The sequence below is a fragment of the Poecilia reticulata genome, linkage group LG2, assembly GCF_000633615.1.
Source record: "Poecilia reticulata strain Guanapo linkage group LG2, Guppy_female_1.0+MT, whole genome shotgun sequence".
Taxonomy (NCBI): Eukaryota; Metazoa; Chordata; class Actinopteri; order Cyprinodontiformes; family Poeciliidae; genus Poecilia; species Poecilia reticulata.
In genome coordinates, this window is record NC_024332.1 from 9031757 (window position 1) to 9047722 (window position 15966).

General features: G+C 41.1%; 3 protein-coding genes across 4 annotated transcripts; 2 read left to right on the forward strand and 1 right to left on the reverse strand.

Annotated features, from left to right (window-relative positions):
- The first annotated feature begins 818 nt into the window (after window positions 1–818).
- On the forward strand, window positions 819–5675 carry LOC103473381 (cyclic AMP-responsive element-binding protein 1-like). Of its 2 annotated transcripts, XM_008423603.2 has the most exons (9): window positions 819–1102; window positions 1189–1270; window positions 3549–3635; window positions 3740–3886; window positions 3960–4057; window positions 4134–4273; window positions 4359–4541; window positions 4680–4833; window positions 4929–5675. In XM_008423603.2, exons 3-9 carry the CDS (start codon window positions 3549–3551, stop codon window positions 5071–5073), a joined length of 954 nt encoding a protein of 317 aa, XP_008421825.1. In that variant the 5' UTR covers window positions 819–1102; window positions 1189–1270; the 3' UTR covers window positions 5074–5675. The 2 variants fall into 2 exon arrangements, with proteins under 2 accessions (XP_008421825.1, XP_008421816.1); XM_008423594.2 differs by lacking the exon at window positions 1189–1270 and having other exon boundaries at window positions 820–1102.
- mettl21a (methyltransferase 21A, HSPA lysine) lies at window positions 5155–8465 on the reverse strand. Its single transcript, XM_008423617.2, has 3 exons — window positions 8043–8465; window positions 7849–7960; window positions 5155–7548 (listed from the first exon to the last, which is right to left on the reverse strand). The coding sequence occupies exons 1-3, from the start codon at window positions 8187–8189 to the stop codon at window positions 7151–7153; spliced, it is 657 nt and encodes a 218-aa protein (XP_008421839.1). The 5' UTR covers window positions 8190–8465; the 3' UTR covers window positions 5155–7150.
- Window positions 8466–8903: 438 nt separating this feature from the next.
- Window positions 8904–12733, forward strand: LOC103473380 (cyclin-Y-like protein 1). Its single transcript, XM_008423578.2, has 10 exons — window positions 8904–9747; window positions 9831–9905; window positions 9978–10012; window positions 10723–10823; window positions 10936–10971; window positions 11294–11345; window positions 11417–11536; window positions 11628–11794; window positions 11876–12038; window positions 12127–12733. The coding sequence occupies exons 1-10, from the start codon at window positions 9588–9590 to the stop codon at window positions 12241–12243; spliced, it is 1026 nt and encodes a 341-aa protein (XP_008421800.1). The 5' UTR covers window positions 8904–9587; the 3' UTR covers window positions 12244–12733.
- Window positions 12734–15966: the final 3233 nt, after the last annotated feature.

Here is a 15966-nt window from a genome sequence, read left to right on the forward strand (position 1 = left end):
TGAGCACATCCACAAGTGTTGCTGGTGTGTATGCAGGGCGCCTGGAATGACCTCGTACATATAAATGATGGCCATAAATTGGACTGAAATCCTATTCCTGTCCTCGCAGGATTTGGACCAGCTGTAGCTGCTTAGGACCAATTTCATTCCCGCAGAAAGCATCCTCATGCACCGAGTGGTGAGAGTTAATGAGCACATTTCATGGCTCAAGTCAACAAGCACAGGAAGAGCAAGCATGTTGCGGTTTATTACCTGATAAATAATGCAGCCGTGGTCTTCTCATTCAAGTAACCTGCTAATACAAAGCCTGTCAAGCATTTGAAGGATGATTCACATGTATTTGGTCATATTAGGCGAGGATTAAAGTAATTTGACGCGACTGAAGCAGAAAACGGAAATAAGGAAAGATTTTGCTGCCATCACATGGCCAATAATTGCAACTACAGCTCAACGGTTTATTTTATGAAACCTAATGTTTGTGTATTTCTATTCTAGTCTTAAATTGTCGCCACCACGACCCAGCTTGCAATGCATGTACCTCTACCAACTGCTAAAAAGGTTTCCTTTCCCTTTAAATGAAATACACTTAGTTAAATGGATAAATTTTGCCTATACAAGATGTTTTTCTATCGCTCAGTGTGGACCATTAAGACGACGAAAAATAATGCAGAGGACAGAGAAACATTTTATTCGTTTTAAAACTAAACACTTTAGCTTGTAATTTTTGGTGCACTTTTAGCGTCCCAGTCCTCACTCCACTCCAGTAGATGGCAGTAGAAGGAAGAATAAATATTTTTTATTTTTCGAGAAAAAACATGAAACGTTAAAAATTAACTAGCTCACTTTAAGTAAAAGCTACATTCTCGGTTATCTTCGTGGGGCCTCCAGTCGGCATTTTCCGTAACTTTTCGGTTTCACCCGCCGACCCTCGGATCCTCTCGCCAGAGTTGATCCTTCGCTGTCGTCGTCTGCCTCGTCCTCCTCTCCGTGTTGTTGTTCTCGGTGACGCGACGGAGGTGTAGCCTGACGCGGTCTCTTACGTGTCGGTCTGAATAAAAGTGGAGCTCCGTAGACCCGGGAGTGACGAAGCGAGTCTGTGTTGGTAAGAGGACACGCGTCCGATGTTTGCTAAACAGATAATATATATGGCTGCCCGCTGACGATATTTGTAGCCAAATTTCCGCACAGGGCCAACAAAGAGATCATGGCGGCGGCTGTTGCAGCGGCGGAGGCTCACAAAATGAGTCAGTCTCTGCAGGCTGAGACATAGGTATTAATGTGGGAGTGGGTTTTATTATTTAATTCAATAAAAATGCACAGGAATTAGTTTCTGAACCACATTGCTCTTCAACGTTAACATAGCCTTATTTTCAACCAGTAATGGCTTATGACGGATGAAATAAAGTAGTAAATGTGTCCTGTTGTTTAAAAAAAAAAACTGGCATGCAGACATTTCCCTCCATGCAAGCTTCCAGCTAGCAAAATAGCGGTATCGGCTAACACGGCTTCAGGGAAAGCTACATTGAAACGATAACACCAGGCTCTAAACATTGAGATATAGATTAACATTAAGGCTAAGTAACTGGAGTATTAATGTATCATAAATGAACTTTTGCTAGACTCTAGCGTCATTCATTGCAGTGATGTTAGCCACATAGCATGCTAACATTAATAGCAATGCTATCCCAAGTTGTTCATTTAGCTGCAGGCTAGAAATAAAATAATGCATAGTTTTTAAAACGCCATTCAGCAGTTTTTGCCAAGTTTTCATGTAGCTCAGGTGAACTTTGGTGCAAATGTTTTAACTGTGTTTTTCTGCAGTCCGCAAAGCTAAACCACACCCTCCGTCAGAGCCAGAACTCAACATTTCCAAACTGCTGGGCAGTTTACTGTACAGCAGGACAGAGCAATGTGGACGCAACTTTATCACCGGGTTTTCCTGATTGTTTCAAGCTGTGTTGTGTTTATAAAAGCTTTGAGGGAAAATCCCAAATGCGCTAACGATTGTTCTTACTGCCGCCAACATAGAATGTTAAAATTGTAACACAGGTATCAATGACGTCATTGCTATTATGATTTTTGAACCGGACGAGATGGAAATATGTAATAAACACCCATCAAATGAAGTACCAGTTTTGGAGCGACTGAAAAGTGCAGAATTATTCAGGTTTTCAGCCTATTATTAGCCTTCTATCGTAGACGTGCTATTTATTTCTTGCCAATTGTAGTTTTATGTATATATTTAACCTTTTTAAGTTTTCACCACGACAAGATTTGTCCACCAGATGGCATCACATTTTTCCCCAGTAAAAGGATGCTCACAACTGGCTTTTTCACTTTTCCGCCTGCCTTACTTAAATATTGAGTCATGTTCTTACTTATTGTATATAAATAATGGATAGAGAAGGAGGCATCAAAATATTGCAGCAAACCATTGGACTATCTTAGCGCTTCATAGTAGCAATGAAACGACAATAAAAATAATACTAGCAAAATACTTTAAAATGATTATTGAAAAAGTAGGTCTATATGATCTGCCTGTAGAGTTTCTATAATTATATTAATTTTAATAATATTTTAGGCTAAAGTAGTTTTGGAAGATTTATTTGTGATTGTATAAAATAGTAATAGCAGCTTTTTTTGGAAGTTGATATTATGGTCTTGATATTATGATCTTGTTAGCTTGTAGTGTGTGTCATAATGTGGGGAAAAATATGATTAAAAAGTATAAGTAATCATTCCTATATATATTTCATTGATGTTATTGACAGATTTCCTGATTAAAACTAAGCACTTGATTTCTTTAAAGATTTCAGGACGTTATGAATTAATGATAATATCTCAAATATCTCACTTAGTAATACATTGATGATTAAAACCCACGTACAGGATTGTTTTATTAATAATAATAATAATAATGTAAATACTTCAGTTATAGTGGCACCAATTGGCGTATTGTTGATTTTTCAAGCTTACCTTTTATTATTATTTACATTTTCTGTACAGCATATAACTCCACTAATAATATCAGCCAACTGTCCCAAAAGAGTTTTATTTTGAAGGGTCTGTGGAATATGCCAAACTTCTTTCAGTTTTAAAAAGATCTTGATTCGGTTTCAGAGCTGTACCGCCGTGAAACTGGACTTAAACCAAATTAAAATCAAGGTTTGTTGGTGGAAACACACCAGATTTATTCACGAACCCATAAATTTTCAGTTTGTGAAACAAACTGAAAATTTGCAGAAAATGTCTTTTCTGCCATTTTTCTGCTGAGGAGAATTCATAGTGAAGCAAAGCAGTCCCAGAGCACCACACTGCCACCACCATGTTGAATCCTCAGTAGTTTTCTTCTACCTGTAAGAGGGTGAATCATGGGGAGGTTTTGGTTTTGATCAGCAGTAGTTTGCATTTTAAACTCAGGTTGGTTTGGAGCGCTTCTTTCTCTGAACTCTTCCTGGTACACAAACCAAACATGTAAGGGGGGAGCGAATACTTTCTCACTGCTCTGTAGGACCTGATGTAATGTTTCTGTTCGCTGCTGATTCCAGATGAAGATGGAAGCCAGTTCAGAGGTGCAGCAGAGCGGCGAAGCAGCAGTCTCTGAGTCCGAGGCGCAACAGATCACCCTCGCCCAGGTAATCCCCTCCTGCCTTCCTTCTGTCCATCATGGCCGACTTCCAGACCACTGCTCTTGTTGGTTTGTTAAAGCCGAGCCGTTGGCATGCCACTCTGTCTGCAGGCGTCCATTACAGCAGGCCAGCTGACCTCCAGCAGCCCAGGGGTCACCATCGTGCAGCTCCCCAACGGTCAGACGGTGCAGGTACACGGCGTGATCCAGGCGGCTCAGCCCTCCGTCATCCAGTCGCCTCAAGTCCAGGCCGTTCAGGTACGCCGCTAACTCGCCTCGCCTCGCCACACCTGACCAGGCCTCTGCCACTCAAAGCCCTCTGCTCTTCCAGATCTCCACTGTGGAGAGCGAGGACTCCCAGGAGTCTGTGGACAGCGTCACGGATTCTCAGAAAAGGAGAGAGATTCTGTCCAGACGGCCGTCCTACAGGTCAGAGAGGAAGAGGAAGACTTCTCTGATGTTTCAGCACCAAACCTTCATCGTCTGCTCTGATCCTCCCAAACAGGAAGATTCTCAACGACCTGTCGTCTGACGCTCCCGCCGTGCCTCGCATCGAGGAGGAGAAATCTGAAGACGACTCCGGTCCAGCCATCACCACGGTTACCATGCCCACCCCCATCTATCAGACCAGCAGTGGGCAGTACAGTAAGTTTAATCGTGAGATGGTGGGGTGTGTGTGGGGTGGTTCAGGTGTGATCTGTGGAAGCTGAAGCGGTGGTTCCCCCTACAGTTGCCATCACGCAGGGAGGGGCCATCCAGCTGGCCAGCAACGGCACAGACGGGGTCCAGGGCCTGCAAACCCTCACCATGGCCAACGCCGCCGCCTCGCAGCCTGGCACCACCATCCTGCAGTACGCCCAGACTAGCGATGGCCAGCAGATCCTCGTCCCCAGCAACCAGGTCGTCGTTCAAGGTGAAACCAAGGACACCCTCTGCTAGTTTACCCAGCAACTTCACTGTGTTTCACTGACTCGATCCGTCGTCACGGCGCTGCGCCACTTCCTGTTTGTTTCAAACGTATCCAGCATGTCTGTCGGTTTCCTCCAATCAGCTGCTTCTGGTGACGTCCAGGCCTATCAGATCCGGACAGCTCCAACCAGCACCATCACGCCGGGCGTCGTCATGGCAGCGTCTCCTGCGTTGGGAACAGGAGGTGGTACAGAGGAAGTCACACGGAAAAGGGAGGTCCGGTTAATGAAAAACAGGTGCTGGTTACCGTTTTGAAGTGATAACATTTTTTTTTTTTTGTTGTTTTTTTTTAAGTAATACGAAACTTTATTGGACTGTGTGTGTGACACAGGGAGGCAGCCCGGGAGTGTCGCAGGAAGAAGAAGGAGTATGTGAAGTGTTTGGAGAACCGCGTGGCTGTACTGGAGAACCAGAACAAAACCCTCATCGAGGAGCTCAAAGCCCTCAAAGACTTGTACTGCCACAAATCAGAGTAGAGCGCCCCCCATGTACAGAGACTCCGCWCAGAGCCGCACCCAGAAGCCACTCCTCCTTTTCTACGTTTCCTGCTTTCTTACAAAAAAAAAAAAAAAACTGCTGATAAATCTGACAGTGGGAATTACTGAGACATAAAACACACCTGTCCCTCTTTACGCATTGCTTTTCCTTCACAAGAGGACAGGGAACGTTTCAGAGCTCATGGAAAGCATTCCAGTCACTGGGGCCCAATCAAGCTGGGCTGAATCACCAGCAAGGAGAAAGTGACATCAGCCACCTCCCAAAATGCCGGTCACTCGGATAACTCAGAGGTTACGTTTGTATTCCTAACTTGCATTAATCTGTTACCTAATCACGCTATGAACTGTAGGTGGGTCGTTTTGTCTCTGACTTGTATTTGTTTATTCTCAGTTTATTTGCTTCTGTGACGCCATGTTTTAATTTTTTTTTTTTCTACATATGCCTTTTTAGGACAAACAGCTAAATATGAACTGTAAAATGCAGCTTTAAAATTACAGTATTGAAATTGGGAAACATTTGAGACACCATTTGTCTTTTTTCTAGAACATAAAAATATTAAAGCTAAATCATTTTGATGATAGCGCAATGTTTTTTTTTTTCTTTTTTGCTGTTAAGTGAATTTAAAAAACTCATGAACATTTATTTTTAAAACTTTTAACTTTTTTTTTCACTTAAAAGACCTTTTGCAATAAAAATGAATATCTGCATATAGTAAAGTTAAAGGTACACCTGTAAATTAGTTTTTTTTTCTGTATTCAGACATAATTGGTAGGGCTTTTTTTATCAGGTTCAAAAGTTATTTAAATTAATCTAATTTGAAAAAGTCATAATTTAATGCAGAAAAATTGATAAATAATGAGGAAATGTAGCCCAATGACAGTTCCGACAGGTGACCTCGCATGTCACAGGCCCAAATAATCACCCCTCCACCACCGTGCTTAACAGTTGGTGTACTTGGTTTTTAACTCAACTTTTAAAATTGGGCCCTAACTTTGATAAATGACATTGTTTTTTAAGTATATGACTATTAGGGTCAGTCTAAGAGAATACTTTTTTAATTACAAGAATAAACTCATAATATGAGAATAGACACAGTTAAAATGAAAAGTCATCTAACTTGCCAGTTTTTTTTCCTCTTCTACATAGACTGTTCAAAGTCCTGCTAATAATTTTATGCTTTTTAAAATGATGCAATTCCGTATTTGTTAAAAAGATACCAAAGCATAACTTCACAAAATGCTCAACATTCCTCATTTTAATACATATTTCATGTAGTTCTCAGATTTGCATCATCTTCCTAATATTACAGTTTTACCTTTATTTTTTTTTTTTGTAATTAAAAAGTTTACTTTTTCTGGTCTTAATCTGTATAAATACTATTAGAACCTGGTAAAAAAAATACCTGAAGATTTAGCGGGTGTACTTTGTTCATAACTTTATTTGTAAGCTCCCTGGATAATCTGTTTGCTCGTTTTATAATGTACAACATGCCTGGTTCCTTATTTGGATAGTTTGGGAGGGAAGATGAGGCTCTGCAGTTTAACGTTCCATTTTATCCTGGACAGGAACTTTTTAATAAAGGCCCCCATGTCTCCCCCTCTCACCTGAGGGGTCTGTAAGAAAACAAAGCAGTGTGTGCACTTTCCTTGCTTTTACAATCCTGAGACATTTCAAAATAAAATTTGAAAGGCTCGGAGCTAACTGCTCCCTGAACCAAACGCAGATGGGTGTTTGGTTAAAGACGGGATTTGGTCCAAATTTCATGAAACCCTGAAAACGCAATGTAAAGTGAGACCAAATCAGAACAAAGCTGTTATTTTCATGAAACAGAATGCCATATTGTACTCTTATGTATGGTCATAAATTGTTTTTTTTATGTTGCTTTTAAATTTTTTTATTCACATTTTCTAAATGTTAACATTAACATGTATAACAGTGCGTTTATGTTAGAGCCATATAAATGAGAGTTTTGGCAGCTGAAAATAAATGTTCTTGCTCTTTTTTTTATTCTCTTAAACCCTCCTGGATTGCTTTGTAAAATATAAATTTGACTTGTCATAAATCCCTTCTTCTAGGGAGTCTGGACGCCTTGTACAGACGGATGTCCCTGTCTTTGTCGTAGTGGACCTCCTCCACAGTGAAGCTGTGCCTCAGCATGCTCAGGAAGCGCGCATCCCGTTCGTAGCGGATCTTGCAGGCCAGCAAAACAACGGTGCTGTCCGAGCATAAATGCTCCAGGGTCTGCAGCAGGGAGGAAAAGGTCTCCTCCAGGTAAATGATGTCCGCTCCCAGAACCACGTCAAATCCTCCTTCTGGGAAACGCTCCAGGCCCTGACCCCAGGTCAGCTCCGAGACCACCACCAAGTCACCGGCTGGTGGGGGAAGGTTGGCTGCAACGTTGGCGGACAGGAACTCCAGGGCAGGCTTCCTGTCTGTGATGGTCACATGAGCACCTGGGAAAAAATGGATGTTTTATGAATTATTAAGTCATTTTTTAATAATCATCAGACAAATGCTATGAGGTACACTTTAAATACCTTCATTTTTAAAAACATGAACACTGCCACAACCCCTAAGCAATTATCTTGTATTTGTATTCTAATATATATAGCAGCATTTTGAAAAATAATATTTATCTGCTTTTAAAGACATAACATAAGACTTTGTTAGGTGTAAACCTAAACTAACAAAGTGCTAAATATCGGCTTGGGTACTGGCATTGGAAAACGCCAATCAGTCAGCTATGAACTTGCCCAGCAGAGCTGCCACAATCCCCACCAGTCCAGTCCCAGCTCCCAGTTCAACGACCTTCTTCCCCTGTAGCTCCACTGCTCCCAGCTCCAGATACACACACATAACAACCRCCTGGAAGGGAGGAGAGGTGGGGGGGATATTATTGCAGATTTCTCCCGAACCCCATGGAGTTGCGGCGCAGTGAGTCACTTACTGCATCCCAGACAACTGCAGCCACCCCGAGCCTCTTCCAGTCCTGAGCCAGACGGAGCTCCTGGTTTGCAAAACGGAAATGTGCTGAGGAGTTATGGAGTTTGGAAAGTGCAGGAAGTGGGTTTTCTTCATAAGGAACAAGAGCCATGTTTCAAACAAATAACAAAGCCAGTGTGAAAACTCTTCTTCTCGCATCTTGATAGCTTACTGACTCAGTAGTGCCATCTTCTGTTACTTTTTAACATCAGCACCTGTCCACTTTTAGGTGTAAACTTGTTTAGTTTTACTGATGTTTCGGTACCGGTCCACTACAAATACGGACTTCGGTTCACACCGAACATATATCACAATAAAATGTCTCTTGTTAGATTAAACATGTACTATCACTGCACAAAGCCGTCCGAATGTAGTCCCATTGATGAACGAGTCGACCAATTACGTTACACCTTAAATAATATTATCCAATGAGACAGCGTGTTTTTCTGAAGGCCGTTCGAGAGGCGTGGTCTCTTCATTAAATCAAACATAAATCAATTAGCTTTGAAACGTTGTCGCTTCCGTTTCATTGACACTGCGTATTCAGAATAAAATCATAGTAATTAAGTCGATATAAGATGACTAAAGCTGAATATAGTGATTGATATTTTGTCAGACAGCAAGTTTTACCAAATTTCATGTTAAAGATTCATTCAAAAAGTGATTTTAATTCTGAAAGCATCACTTTTTTCTCATTGCTGATTCACAATGTGTGATATCCAGCTGCTTGCACATTGTATCTCCAATAAAATGACCTTTGAGTGAACACATTAGGCACACGGCATTTTATTTTGAAATCCAAAATTCGGAAGCTGCTTCTGAACGCAGCTGCTACGCTACCACCGCTGTGACGTAGAGGACGTGTCTCCTGCAAATGCGACGAGATGGACGTTCTGTGTATTATTAATAGGCGCTTCCTTCCTGTGCTCCCCGTTATGTTTGGATATTTTTCCAGCTGCTGAGTCCGTGTTCTCTTCCGGTGGATCAGCCCGGTACTGAGGCAGGTCCTGCGGCTGCAGCGGACATGGATTGATCCATTATTCCTGGGAAGGGGGAGCAGCCGAGCTGGGTAGAACTAAGCGTTAGCCGGATAGCCATGGAGGCAGACAGAAGTGCCTGGGACTGCTGTATCACTAGAAACTCCGCTTTGTTCAATCAGATTGTATTATAAATAGTTATTGTTGGGAAACTGGTGGTTTCATCCATGCAAATCCAGGGAAAAGCATGCAGACGCCCTGAATATGTCAGCTGTCTGTGCAGAAACCTTAGTGGTTCCATGCTCCCCATTCTGCAGCTAGAGAGTCAAATTTTCACTAAGCTGAATGTTTGGTGCCATGAAACTGATATAAAACCCATCTAAAGGTGTTATGTGTTTTTAAGCGACCCCCCTTCCTTCCTAAAAGGTTTAGGTTGAACTTTGAGCCCTGCAGTGCAACGTTGTCAGCAGGAGGCCCAGCTTTAGTTATATGGGAACCAGCTCTGGCTGCAGCAGGACAGCTGTAGGTCAGCAATGGGAGGCTCTGTGTCCTGCTGCTTCTCTCCAGGAGAGAGTCCAAAACTCCACCGGAGACATGTGGACCTGGACGAGTGTCCCATCACCACCACAGAGGACGTGAGTGAGGACACGGGCACCTACCTGCAGCACATCAGCGACAGGGAGCTCCCTGATGGTTGGTTTGGGTCGTGGGCAGGAGAATACCCTCTGATGTTAACGTGTCACCATTTGTTCAATGAAATGTTTTCTTTGCAACAGAATTGGCCCAGGAGGCGAACCCATCAGACCATCCCAGAGCCAGCACCCTCTTCCTCAACAAGTCCCAGACGGATGGTCGGTATTCCTCTGTGTATAGTGTTTGGTTATTATCTACTTGCCTGTCTGACTCGTTTTGTCTTATTCTAGTGCGGGAAAAAAGGAAAAGCAACTACATGAACCATGTAAGTGCATCAATTTAACCTTCGGAAACCCCCAAAATAAACCTGAGGCAAATTTTTTTATCAAATGTATAATTTCTTTCTTACCATAAGCATGATTCAAAAACTGATTTCAGTTGTTCGTCTTATGTCTAAATATTTCAGATGATCATAACATAACATCAAAATTGGGTGCACCGATTGCAGTGATTGGTCGATCACCAGATCTCTTGACCTGATGATTCAGATTTTGTCCGTTAATGATTTTTGCTTTTTTTTTTCTGAAAAATGACTAAATATAGCGACATAGTCTCTATGTTGGTAACAGTGGGGTGACTGCTATTAACCGTGCATGTGCAGGCATGACCCGCTGGGCGGGCATCTCAGTCGGCCCTCTCCCATGGTACAGCTGAAGGGGACTGTGGCTGATTTTCAGATATTTGCAGAGGTAGAAAAGATCGGTGGATAAGATCGGTTTGACATGCAGGTGGATCTCCCTAAATTCAGGACCATTTGAATTTTCTCCCCAACACAAATGGTAGCCCAGTTTTATCTAATGCTTAGGACTAGTTGATGTGCATTAAATCACAGTATCATCAGCATAAAGCAGAAAGTAAGCATTTGATAATGCTTGATGGAGATGTTTGGTAAAGGGAAATACGCATGTAAATAAGCTAGGACTTTGTCAACTTGAAAAATCCTTGTTTAAATGCTGATTGTTGTTAACGTTTCAGATGTCCCCAGGACTCCTGACTAAAAAATACAGCTCTTGTTCAACAATTTTTATCGACGACAGCACAGTCAGCCAGCCGAACCTTAAGAGCACCATCAGATGGTGAGCATTCTCACCCCTTTCGTTCAAAAAGTTACTAATAGATGCAGAGATATGATGGAAGCTTTTTTTTTTTCTCCTCATGTTTTATTTTTATTAATTCTGTCTTTTCCAGTGTTGCTTTGGCCATATACTATCACATCAAAAACAGGTAGGAAAAGTTTGGAATGCTGTCATGTATTCCTCTTCTTACAACAAGCTGAAAGCTAAAAATACTCCCACAAAATGCTACTTGACATGCTGGCGTTTGCAAAGCAGCCAATCCAGGAAGCACCGTATATTTTGCTTGGTGCTGATTGGCTAGGCAGTTATAAATATTCTTAGTGAGGATCTTTAACCACCACAAGTACAGTTGGTTTATGGTATTTCTTGTTTGTCCCATTTTTAAAGACAACTCTTGACATTTAAAAGTTTAGCTCTTTGTGGTTCTGGATATATTGTACCATTTAGTCATCATACTGCTGTTTCTGCAGAGATTCCAACCGCTCGCTGGATATATTCGATGAGAAGAAGCACCCTCTGTCGGTAAGTCTCTAACCAAATGTTAGTTTACTTGTTCAGTGGGATCTGATGAAAATGAGTCTCCCTCCCAACAGAGAGAAAAGGTTCCAGATGATTATTCTGTGGTTGATCCCGAACACAAACTCATCTACCGCTTCATCAGAACGCTCTTCAGCTCGGCGCAGCTCACCGCCGAGTGCGCCATTGTTACTCTGGTAAGCACGTCTTGTATTTCTATATGTAAGATGGAAGGTTTCACAGTTTGGGACAGTGATATTCCCATTTGGATGATTTGTCTCCTTTCAGGTGTACCTTGAAAGGCTTTTGACCTATGCTGAGATAGACATTTGTCCCTCCAACTGGAAGCGGATTGTTCTTGGCGCCATCTTGCTAGCATCCAAAGTCTGGGACGACCAGGCCGTCTGGAACGTCGATTATTGCCAGATCCTAAAGGATATCACAGTAGAGGACATGTGAGTGCTGCTCCTCATCTGGCTTTCTTTTAAGAAGGACTTTAGTTCTGAAACAACTGATGAGATCTTTGCGTTGGTCAGGAATGAGATGGAGCGTCACTTCTTGGAGCTGCTGCAGTTTAACATCAACGTTCCGGCTAGCGTCTATGCCAAGTATTACTTTGACCTGCGCTCTCTGGCCGATGACAACAACCTCAGCTTCCCTCTGGAGCCACTCAGCAACAAGCGAGCCCAGAAACTGGAGGTGTGTAAAGTGTTTCTTTTTTTTTCTTTGCTGTCCCTTTTGGCCTTGTTTCCGGGTACTGAAAGTTTTGTGCTTACACTTTCCGTAGGCCATATCCAGGCTGTGTGAAGACAAGTACAAGGACTTGAGCAAATCTTCCATGAGGAGGTCAATGAGTGCAGATAATATGATCGGTATCAAGAACTCTCAGGCGGTGCTTTCCTGAATCGGTCGATCATTGATCTTCCTAACTGGATGGAACTACTGAGAAACGATTTTAGAGAAGACAAACATCCTTGAGAGATTAATTGTTAATTTTAGAGGCTAAATATACAACACTATAACATTAATTAATCATGTCGTTGTGTTAATTAAAAAAAAACTTCAGTGGTTTTCTTTTCAAAGCATGACGATTTGGTGACGTATATTGGAGGACAACAGTATAAATGCTTCCTAAAGTCGCACAAGTTTCTTTGTATCTCCTTTTTCTTATTATTATTATTATGTAATGGGGAGCAATATCTGGCTGCTGCCATCATGTCCCCGGCAGTATTTATGCGACAAAAACTGTCACGGACTACCCTGTGGCGTAGTTCTGCATACGGACAACAAGACATTCTGCTTACTGTGTAGGCTCCTATAGCTGTGAAATGTACCAGACTTTATTTAATTCAAATAAATTTCACTCGCTGTTTCAAGTTAGGTGGAAAAGTGTGTTCAGGTGTTTTGGTTTTTTTTATATTCAAAACGTAGATGACTGAAAGAAGAGCCACAACAATGGATTGTGGATATATTGTGAAATTAATTTTACTTTAATAAGTAAATAAATTCTGCAATGTATGAAGTTTAAATTTTTTATAAATATTAATAACCTTGTCTTGAATAGTGTGTTGTAATTAGGTACAATTGACTAAAGTGTTTGCGTTCCCTAAGGATCCAGGTGGGTGCAGTTCTGCTAATGAGCTAATAGCAGAGTTACTTCTTTAGCAGTTTAGAATTTTTGCTAACTTTTAAAACATTTAGCACACTAAGTTAATTGTTCTGGATCAATTCCAAATCACTAGTTTTGCAAACTTTGAGCTGAATAAAGTTTGACATCTGTGTTGAAGTTTTATCAATTTCAAGTAGTCAGATGCTCTTAATTTGAAAGTTGAAGACGTTTACACAGAAGTTGCTTTTTTCTTTCTTTCTTTTTTGTACCCAGGAACTTTAAAACATACAGACAAAAGAAAGCAAGACATAAACATAAAGACAATATATTTTAGGGTGTTGTAAGACGTAACTTAAGTTAAAATTAATTTGTTGCTTTATTTTTCAAGGGCAGATATAATTTGAATGAAGCTAGCACTTTAGCATTAGGTTCTAAATACCTGAGTAGTAGGGCACCTTAGTGTTAGTGTAGCATTTCAAAGTTCTTCTCGGATTAGTACTTTAGGGTTAGCACAACTAACGTTTTAGCTAGAGGTGCCCATCATTGACAAAGGTAAATGAGATATTTTCTGGATCATCTGAGATTAACCTGTGTTATAAAGGAAAAAAGAAGACATGAATCGTTGACTCGAGGTCAGACATTCTTCTTGGTTCTGGTTCTGCGTTTGATGGTCATCAAGAAAAATAAATTCTACAATTTTTTTTCAAAACCTGCTTACATTTCAGGAAGAGAGGCAGCACCCAAGCAATCTGAAAAAGATGTAAGTGGTTGGGGGAGAAACATGCTTTAGTTTTTTGAATGTTTAAAACACCACAATGGGAGGTTAACAAATTAAATATTTACACATCAATTAAACATCAGAATCAACGGTTCATTTTTTTATCCTGTTGTGTGTGTTATTCTGGTCCAGATAGTTCCTAAAGTGCATTTTACCATTCGGATAAATACTTGACCGCAAAGCCAGGTAAGGTTGTAGTACATATGATCACCCACAGGGGGTCAGTGTTGTTCTGCAAAACCAGATGACCTGATCCCAGGCAGCAGATAAGTCCATGTGTTAATGCGACATCCTTCTGACTCGCTGAGATGTGGTGCAGCTCGCTTATATCATCACTGTACTCGCATTGCTAAAAGACATCCTCAAAATGTCGCTGAGGATGTTTTGTTTCTGACTTGACAATGACAAATGCATAGAACTGAAAGGATGTGTCGAGTTTTATCGGTGGAAGGAGAAAAAAGAAAACCCTTCTCGGATGTAAAATTGCTGAAGTGAGGTAGATGAGAGCTGTGATAATCTAGAATGAATAGTCCTTGTATGCCTGTGACTGTGTGTCCTGTAGGGATCACAGTGCCAGAGCAGCTTCATTAATCTCCTATCATCATGGGACTTGTCTGAACTCTAAAAAGAGGGCCAGGGAGAACAAGCATGACCCCCATCCTCCCCCCATCTCTGAGGGACTCTCTCCGTTTACCCTCCACACACTCGGGTCACTCCTCATATCACACACTGCTCAGCTTCACAATGTCAGACTGCTGCTGCTGATCTGGCACAGAATGAGTGTGATGTACCGCTGGCGCAGATTTTCAGATCTTTTACATTTTGACTTAGACACTGAATGTGTTGCGTCATTTCTATAAATTAGCAAAGGCAGAGGTGAGGAAAAACTGCACCATAAATATTGATTTCACTTCTGGAATCTTGAGGGAAGGAACTTTATAGACCCTTTATAAAATAATCTTAAGACGCAAAAAGTTAGTGTTGAGGTTGCTTGGAAAGCTACTTTTTGCAGACGATGTTATGTTTGATTGTTTAAAGGGGATACATCATGTAAAATCTACCTTTTTAGCCCTTAAATATATATTTTTTATACTATGAGTGTCAAGGAGTGGGGGAAAAAAGTTTTCTCTCCCGGTGCTGCGTAGATGTCTTTATGTTCTTTTCTATTATGGCGAATCACAAGTGCCGCCTACTGTACATGAGTTTGTAGCAACACTACATGCATTAAATTTTATTTCTTTTATTTGGTATTAATAAACTGCCTTTTTTGGGTTGTATTTTACAGTATATTATTTCTCTACTGCCTAAGTTTCCTTGGCTATGATATATCACCGCTGTAGAACATGACTCCTGGCTAACGAGTTTTGTGAATCCACCATTTTTTCTTCCTCACAGTAATTTTGTAGTCCAAGTTCAGTTATGCAGAAGTTACAAGTGGACAAGTCAAAATGTTCGGTTCCTTAAATGGCCCTCCGGCATCGGAGCCTCTTCGAAGTGTCTGGTTAAATGTTACTTCTCTCGGGAAGGTTCCCACATCACGGAGCGCTTTAAGGACATGTCTTCAGCAACCTCCACCAGTATCAAGAGACACTTTCCGAAAGACCAAATCTGGGCGAGGGTCAGTTCCTTTTCTCTATGGTAGCGGAGGAAATGGCAAAGCGGGAAGGTGCTAATAACGCTAAAATGACAGCAAAGCTAATTTTAGATATGAATTTTGTGTGTTGATAACATTTGACTAGAAAGGGGTAATGTACCCAGATAGCACAGAATGATTGAAACAACATTGAATCAATGTCAGCCAGAAACATTGAATCAACGTTGAACGCTGACATTCAAACAACATTAAAAGTGGTCGGTGACTTGTATGTCAATTTACATGCATATTTCTGTTGATTTTACATTGAATCTGGAATCAACATTGATTCAACCTTCATCTGAATGTGGATCTACATGCAGATTTGGGATGATTTCATATTGAATGAAAGCTAAGGATTTATGTACATTTTTAGGTCTGATAGGTCTACATAACATACCACTAAAAGTTTCTTCATTGGTGTTAAACACTATATTATTGGCAGATCATATCTAAACTGTGTACAAAAGTTTAAAAATGACAACATAGGTTTGATATAACATTTTATTTAAGAAAAGAGGGACAGATCTTTAAACATATTTGACTCCCTTTTGACTGTCAGAATAACAGTCTATTGTCCACAGAAGAACAGAGTCCACGAGGTTAA